At 42.6% G+C, this 8,187-nt stretch overlaps 1 protein-coding gene across 2 annotated transcripts in view; it reads left to right on the top strand.

Annotated features, from left to right (window-relative positions):
• The first annotated feature begins 1,116 nt into the window (after window positions 1–1,116).
• LOC121518609 (proto-oncogene DBL) overlaps window positions 1,117–8,187 on the top strand; it is a 28,153-nt gene continuing 21,082 nt past the window's right edge. For both annotated transcript variants that reach the window (XM_041801034.1, XM_041801033.1), the window contains exons 1-10: window positions 1,117–1,661; window positions 3,768–3,902; window positions 4,113–4,229; window positions 4,829–4,978; window positions 5,103–5,227; window positions 5,342–5,456; window positions 5,549–5,668; window positions 7,235–7,426; window positions 7,672–7,863; window positions 7,943–8,123. In XM_041801034.1, the coding sequence (XP_041656968.1) occupies window positions 1,608–1,661; window positions 3,768–3,902; window positions 4,113–4,229; window positions 4,829–4,978; window positions 5,103–5,227; window positions 5,342–5,456; window positions 5,549–5,668; window positions 7,235–7,426; window positions 7,672–7,863; window positions 7,943–8,123 (1,381 nt within the window). In that variant the 5' untranslated portion in view covers window positions 1,117–1,607. The remainder of the gene's footprint in view (window positions 1,662–3,767; window positions 3,903–4,112; window positions 4,230–4,828; window positions 4,979–5,102; window positions 5,228–5,341; window positions 5,457–5,548; window positions 5,669–7,234; window positions 7,427–7,671; window positions 7,864–7,942; window positions 8,124–8,187) is intronic.

Below are 8,187 nucleotides of genomic sequence, written 5' to 3'. Positions count from 1 at the left end.
TTTAAGCCATGCGTGCAGTTCTATTTTGCACAAGTTGTAGCTTTTGAATGTCATTTTTTGATGCACATGACCAGACTGCAGAGCAGTAATCTAAATGTGATAATGCTAGTACCTGGGTTGCAAGTTTAACAGAATGATCATTTAGGAAGTAAGCATTTGTTTTAATTGCAGACACAGCTCTGCCCATTTTAGTTACAATATTATAAATATGAGAGGTCCATGACCGTTTATTATCAAGGGTAACACCTAGAAGCTTCACATTAGACACTTGTTCTATTGCTATTTTATTCAGTGACAATAGTACTAGTACTGAATAGTACTTTGCTTGAGTCAATTGTAACCTAAGTAACTGTAACTTTTACTTGAGTACAACAGTCGTATACTATTTCCACCTCCTTTTTTAGTTAACAATAACCTTGTTTAGGAATTTTCTCAGTCATCTCATCCTTACCAGAGACCAGGTCCTATGAGATTTCAAGATTTTCTGCACTAATCAAACACTTATGCTCAGCCTATATAAAATGTGTTGCTGTTTACCTTGTTGTCTAAGCATTAATCACCCAGTGAAGGCTAAATGAATGCATTTACAGCTGTGAAATGTATTATTAATGGAGCAAGAATATACAGTAGGTATATACATTGTAGTGGTTGAAGATGTTGATTTAAGAGGCAAGTGATGCATGAGGCTGCCCCCTCTTGTGCCGTGCCATGCCCCTGGTAAATGCCTCTGAAGTAATAGTGTGCCACAGAGATTGTGGCAGTGCTGCTGACCCCTTTAAAGAATGCCTCTTTTTGATATCCCTACTGCTGAATACCTGGTCCAGCAGTTTAAGTAGGCTGAGTTTTGACTATAACCTTTTTTTAAAGAATAAATAGAAGGATCGCTAAACATAACTATAACATACAAAAAAAAACAGCATTAAAAAGTATTTTTCTTCTCTGTTTCTGATTAATGCATTTATGAACCAAACCACACTTTTCTTGTTAGCCTCCTAAAAGTGCACTGGGCCTGTTTGGGTTTGAAACATGGGGATCCAGAGGTGGTTTTCCTCATTTCCAAGCGCCACCTAGTGGATTCCTGTAGTGCTAACAAATCAAGAGGCCAACCTACTTTCCCTCTTTTATCCAGTTCGAAAATAGAAAGGCTTTTCCGGATGAAACTTTAACTCAGAAAAGGTAGTGAGGTTGAAGTAAAATGAAATGACTGAAACCGTAAGCTTCTATGCTTTTCCATATTTTCTAGCGGAATAACCCACATCAGGAAGTGGTTGTGATGTGATTCCCTTTCTTAGTTGACATCAGGCTGAGTAATAATGGTTTACTTTCAAGCATGCATTTGAAATTAAGGCGTTTATTCGTGCTACGCATCTGTGGAGCGTGTAACTGTTTTGGCTTTGACGTCAGGTGAGCGCAACACACCCCATCATCATCATCGTCCTCGTGCTCCAGAGAAGTACGTCTGCTGAGGTGCACTCCGCGCGCCGCTCGGCCCGCCCGGACACTGCAGTGTAGGTTACCGTGCCATCGCTGCGGCTGCTCGCTCCCGACATCACGTCCCGCTGCAGACTTGCCGGGTCCGGGGAGAAGAGGGGAGAGCGTTGAGAGCCATGGCCGAATCCAATCCACTGGGGTGGGGGTTCCCTCGGCTGCGCCGGGCCGCGGTAAGCTCCGCCGGGAGGTGGGAGGCTTGATACGGGGCGGTTAGGATACTGCAGCAGAGGAGAGACTGACTGTGATAAGGACAGTTCAGTACTGCGACACAGAGGCTGGGATGTGTTTCAGTACAGTGCAAACTGCAGCGTTTGTTTAAAATGCTTCTGGTTTGGAGACTGGTCAGATTCAGTACGCAGTTCAGTGTTGGGAGTCTTTGTTGGGGACCAGGACAGGCCAATGACAAACGGGATGTGTGTGTGTGTGTGCGCGCGCGCGCGTTTATGTGCATGTGTTTGTTTGGACTGCAACTGCAGAACAGCAAGAGGCAGCACTAGTTTTGGCACTGCAGTGGGTAACTGTGGATTATGTTTAAGTTTTCTAGCTTTATGTAACTGGTGTGGGGATGTGTCAGCTGCTTGATGCCCACTGATGTGAGTGAGACTGTCTAATGCAGAGGTTCTGACAAAGTCTGTAATTAGCCAATATCATCCATGATGGCTGCTGTGGCAGTGAAGATCCAGGTACATGTTGCTAACTTGGATGATACCCAAAAGCCAGTACAGGCCAAAGGCATGGGGGTAAAATTTAGCTTAGTCCATTTACCTCACTGTTGTCCTTCAGTTTTGAGGTAGTTGTACTTTAGATTATTTAATTTCTTGCTCTTCTGTACTTCTACTGCAACAAATTTTGGACACACTTTTACTGAACCACATTTGAAGTGCTTGTGAGGAGTTTCATCTATTATAAAACCAACCAAATTCATTTTGATGCCATTTTATAAAATCTAAATACAAACGAGACTGTCAAATAGAATGTTCACAATTTCTGTGCATTAGTTTTTAATACCTGTCCTAAACTACAAGGACGGTTGGTGTCAAATAAAATGACGGGCAAACGGTGTAAATTCCTGATAAGTGATTCATTCTTTCTGTTGAAACAAATCAGGATGGACCGCTTTTATATTAAAACAGTACTTACATATGTGCAGAGGTAAATCATTATCCATCATACACACAACTCAAATACAAAAAAATCCTCACAGGAGTGAATTACTCAAATTGTTTCGCAAATTCACATTATAAATAATATTATGCAGAGAACTTCGAAGTACCACATCAGCCTTTGTTTAAGCAATAATTCTACAGGATGAGCCCTTCATTTATGGTACTTAAACATTTTGATTCTAATACTTTTCTGCTTTAACTGTAGGCAGGACTTTTGTTTCTTCAGGACATGACACTATTTGCATTATAGCTGGAAAATTGTGAAAGCAGTTTAGCAAAATCATCACAGGTTGAGTGAACCAGGATAATTGGAAACGATGGCATAAGCTGCAGTGAAAACAACCCCCAGTATTGACTGGGCTTGTAATCAGTTGTCATCAATAACCAGGTAGCTTCTTGTCAAGAACGGAAGAAATTAAACGCAATCACTGGCAGCTAATCCCTGTCCCTCATTGGCTTAAGATAAAGCAATTATGACAGTGTGTTTCACTGATTATTTGCTGCTTCTTCAGTTGAAATATGCCCATGAGAGATGTGTCCTGCTGCAGGGAAATACTACAGAGATTTAAAGATAGTAGAAGAGGAAACTCTGTCAGAAAATGGAGAAATAATGGAACTGTGAGATGGCAGGAGAAAAGATTCAACCAACTGAGGCTTGTGCTGGCTCTTAAACACGTGAAAGAGAAGACAGTGTTAGCAGAGATAACAGCAGCTCTGTGTTTGCACAGAGAGGGGAAAGTGAACAGAGAAATGTGAGGAAACAGCAGACTGAGTCTGAGGAGTCAGACTCCTAGATTGACGCTGAGGCATGCTGATGCTGTATTGAGCTTTGCTAGACCGCAAGACTAACAGCATTCAGCTGTCGACTGTTTTGACTGACACCAGGACTCCTTCAATATTGTGCTATTCTACACTGTAAAGTCAGTGATCCACCATATAAGAAAGACACAAACCATTTCAAACAAATAATTTGCATCAGAGACTGCAGATGTTAGCAATGAAATACAGGTAGATGATGCAGTGTAAAACACAGGGGCTGATTTTCCTTGAAATTTAAGTAGACTGTTACTTCCCTTTTCTCTTTAAATTATGTACGTCTTCATCTTTCAGACCTCATTTCCTGGCAATCTGCATTTGGTCTTGGTCCTCCGCCCCACTGGCCTGCTAAGCACCACCCCCAGTCCGTCTTCAAGCACTGACCTGGGCTTCCGCTTCAGCCAGGATGACTTCTTACTGAAAATGCCGGTAAGATTGTGTTAAAAAACTAAAACAGATTGGATGAGAAAATTCCTCTTCTAAGGGCAAGAAAACTCTTAAATTGCTAACTACAGGCTACAACAAAGAAGAGGAAACATTATGTTCCTAAATAATTAACATCTTTATTCATTAAAAAAATCAAACACAATATAGTGCCTACCAGGTGGCTGTAGATGCCCTGTGTGTCTATGTTTGTAGGTGGTGATGTTGCGTTCAGTGGGTGACCTGCTGCGATACATCGATGAAAACCACCTGACATCAGACTTCACTGCCAAAGTGGAGTACTGCCAGAGTGACTGGATCGTCCTCCGCACGGTACAAACCTCTGAAGGGTGTCTGAAAAATAAACATAACAAGAAAAACTAACAAATCAAACACTGTGAACATGGCTGGGATTGCAGTGGCAAGAAAAAGTATGTGAACCCTTTGAAATTATCTAGTTTTCTGCATTGATGGATCATCAAATGTGATCTGATCTGCATCAAAGTGGAAAAAGTAAGTGAACCCGTAGGCTAATGACTCCAAAAAGAGCTAATCAGAGTCAGGAGTTAGCACACCTGAAGTCCAATCAATTAAACCAGATTGGAGCCAGGTGTTCACTTACTTTTTCCATGAATGTTCAATAACTGTGTTCAATAAAGACATGAAATATTGTAGTTGTTTATATGGTACTAGGCCAAGCACATTGTGTTTGCCTATACATGTGACTTAGATGAAGATCAGAACACATTCGATGACAAGTTGATGCAGAAAACTAGATCATTTCAAAGGGTTCTCATACTTTTTCTTGCCACTGTATTACACATCAGCAGACACGAGCACTTCTTCCTGTCCTTGTACTTAAAAGTTCAATCAGACATGTTCAGTGATGGTTCATGTGTCTTTTCTGTATGTGTGAAAATGTTTGTGAACAGGCCATTGAGACATTTGCGGTGACAGTGAAAGAGATCGCCCAGCTGCTGCAGGGCTTTGGATCAGAGCTGTCTGAGACGGAGCTACCAGATGAAGCGAGTGCCATCGAGTTCCTGCTGCACTCACATACACACCGATACAGACAGATGAAGGTTCACCCTCTCCCTCTCCGTTTCTCACAGTTTTTGTATTAAATTATCTCTTTCTTTATATTTTGATACTGTTCTGCTTCAATGTCATTATCTGCTTTTTTGCTTGTTTTTCTGGTTGTTTCAGGATGATATCAGGAATGTGCTGAAAGAAGGGCGCCTGCTGCTGTCAAACCTGGAAACTGTAAAGGCTTCTAAGAAAGATGCGGAGGAAGAGAGGGACATTAAAGGAGACATGGACACTGTCCAAAGGTACAGAGATTTGATTAGCGGTTACAAGGGAAGCATTCTCAGTTTGACACATCTTATTAAAGCTTTAATTTACCTGGAAACTTTTCTTATCCGTCTGTTTGTTTTGTATTTTAGGCTCCTGGCCCAGCTCAGAGACATGGAGGAGGCATTCGATGGCTTCTTTGAGAAACACCACCTTAAGCTGCAGCAGTACCTCCAGCTGCTCCACTATGAAATCAGCTTCCAGCAGGCAAGACGATCATAAACGGACATGGAAGTTCACAAATCCATACTCCTGTGATGATGATCTGTGTCTGTGTGTTTGCATGTGTCTGTGTGTAGATGGATGAGGTGCTGCAGAGGATCACTGACCAGGAGAAGGAGATCACCTTTGTGGGATCAACTGTGGTTCAGACAGAGCAGCTGCTGAGAGACCTGGAGACACTAGACAAGCGCGCTCAGGTCACACACTCACAGTCAATGTGCACAGAACCACAATCTGAGACTGAGCTCATCAAAATCTCTGAAGGCATAGTTTTGAGGTCACAGTCTTCAGTCAAGCCAACAAATCTTTTTAACCTACATAGCTTTGAATCACAACCAAGGTTGTCTCACAACATCTCCCATAAGGAGCAGATGTTGACCTTACTCTTTGTGGTGTTAGTCTGGATTATGGAATTTAACATTAGTCAGTCTGAGCTAGAAATGTGCAGCAGTTTTTGGGCAACTTCCTTTAAAGATCCTGTGAAAAACTTTCAGAACTTCTATCTTAAAGGCTTTCTACACACAAGATGATCATCAGATCTTAACCAATTTTAAAAACATGGGAGACCACAGACATAAAGACAGTTCAACCAATATTTAACACTATAATCCTCCAAGAGCATGAGCTAACTATTACAGCAAGATCATGAGACCACCCATCCTTAATGCCATTTATAGTAGCAACTTCACAGTGGTAATTCCTAAGACACAACATCTTTGAAACTTGCGTTATCAAATTTAACTTTGAAGAAAACCACGTGTACAAGTACGATCAACGTCCCCAGCTGAAGTTCTCGCATGTGTTCTGTTTAGCTGCAAAAATAAAAAACAAAACGAGGGAAGAGTATGGGTGAAATGCTAGCTGAGAAGACATTATAGCTGTGTTTATGTTTGTGAACTGTAAAAGTACACAACACCTGGTTGGTGACACTGCTTGCTCTCATTGGCTGTCACTGATATTCCATTAGAGGAAGCCTGACCTGGCATCATAAAAATCAAAGATGTTTGACCTTTATGATTCCAAACTGGGATGGCGCCACCTTTATAGCGAGCAGTGAAATAATACTATGGACAACAAACAGGACGGTTATCCTTTCCCTACTTCTGGGAGCCAGCCAGAAGGCATCCTGAACAGATACCCAAACCAACTCAACTCACTCCTTTCAAAGCAATGGAGAAGGGCTTCTGCTCCAAGCTCCCCTTGGATGTCTGAGCTCCTCACCTTATTTCTTAGCCTGAGCCCAGACACTTTTTGGAGGAAACTAATTAAGACTGCTTGTATCTGCAATCTCATTCTTTTGCTCACTATCAAAGCTCATGACCATAGGTCAGGGCTGGAACAAAGATCAACTGGTAAATTGAAAGCTTTGCCTTCTGGCTCAGCTCCCTCTTCACCGCTCTTCACTCTTCAGTCAGGCACATTGCCTGCAATACTGCAGATGCTGCATTAATCTGCCTGGAAATCTCACAGTCCATTCTACCCTAACTCATGAACAACACCAGAGATACTTGAACTTCTTCACTTAAGGTAAACTCTCACCCCCCCCCCACCCTGACAGAGCAATCAACAATTTTGCAGCAGAGAACCATGGCCTTAGACCAGGGGGTCCTGACTTATCACAGATGCTTTGGACACTGCTGTAAAGCAGCTAGATGCCTGTAGGAGGTCTTTGGCTGGGGAAGCCAACAGTTTTGAGGTCATCAAACCAGAATGAGTGAAACAAGTGATGATATTAGTCCTCAATGTGCATGTTTGTGCTTCAGGAGGAGATGGCACGTGCCCAAGTGGTGATCCTGCACGGTCACCAGTTAGCCACCAACCACCACTACGCCCTTGCGCTCATCGTCCAGCGCTGCAATGAACTGCGACATCACTGTGATGTCATCACGACTGCCATACGCACCAAGCGGGCCTCACTAACTCGAGCACGGGACCTGCTGCTCCGCCTCGAGGGGGTAAAAGTGCTGACACGAGACACAGAAATTCTAACAAACATATGACTGATGTAGTCAAAATGCAAAGTGTTGGTTATTGCCAAAAAAAACATGAAAATCTTTCAAATTGTATCTTCAATGTTGTCTTCTCTTTGTGTTTATCAATTAAAAAAATCCGTCCTTTAAACTTAAATTTTGTAAGTAATGTTATATATATATATATGTGTGTATACTTGTATTTTATGTCCTTAACTGTGTATGAATAGGCTCTTCATTGGTGCGACGAGGGAGCCTATCTTCTGGCGAGCCAAATGGTGGACAAGTTCCAAACCAGAGAGGGAGCTCAGGAGGCACTGCATTATCTGAGCTGTCACCAGGAGAGGGCGCCGTCCGCATTGAAAAACAGTCAGGACACTCTGAGCCTGGAGTTTGAAGCCATACTCACCCCACAGCTGCAGGTAACACTCTGATACTGACAGAAAGACACATGAAAATGACCCACAGCTCATTTACAATCACACACCTGTTTCTTCTCAGTCCCAGATCTCCATGGTGACAGAGAAGCTGAACTCGATGCAGTGTATGATCAGAAACAGGGAGCAGTGTTTGAGGAAGTTAGCGGATATTCAGGTCAGACCGATTCAGCTGGTGGCCCCGAGACCTGAACCGGACCAGACATCACAGCGCTGCAAGTCACCCCTCTTCTCCCCCAAACATGGTATGTTCTCCATGAAAACCACTTTTCCTGACATTGAACTGGTTTTAAGAAATTTTAAGAAATG

Source organism: Cheilinus undulatus, linkage group 12, assembly GCF_018320785.1.
Source record: "Cheilinus undulatus linkage group 12, ASM1832078v1, whole genome shotgun sequence".
Taxonomy (NCBI): domain Eukaryota; kingdom Metazoa; phylum Chordata; class Actinopteri; order Labriformes; family Labridae; genus Cheilinus; species Cheilinus undulatus.
The sequence above is the reverse complement of the archived record's forward strand: the minus strand, read 5'-3'. Positions and strand labels throughout refer to the sequence as shown.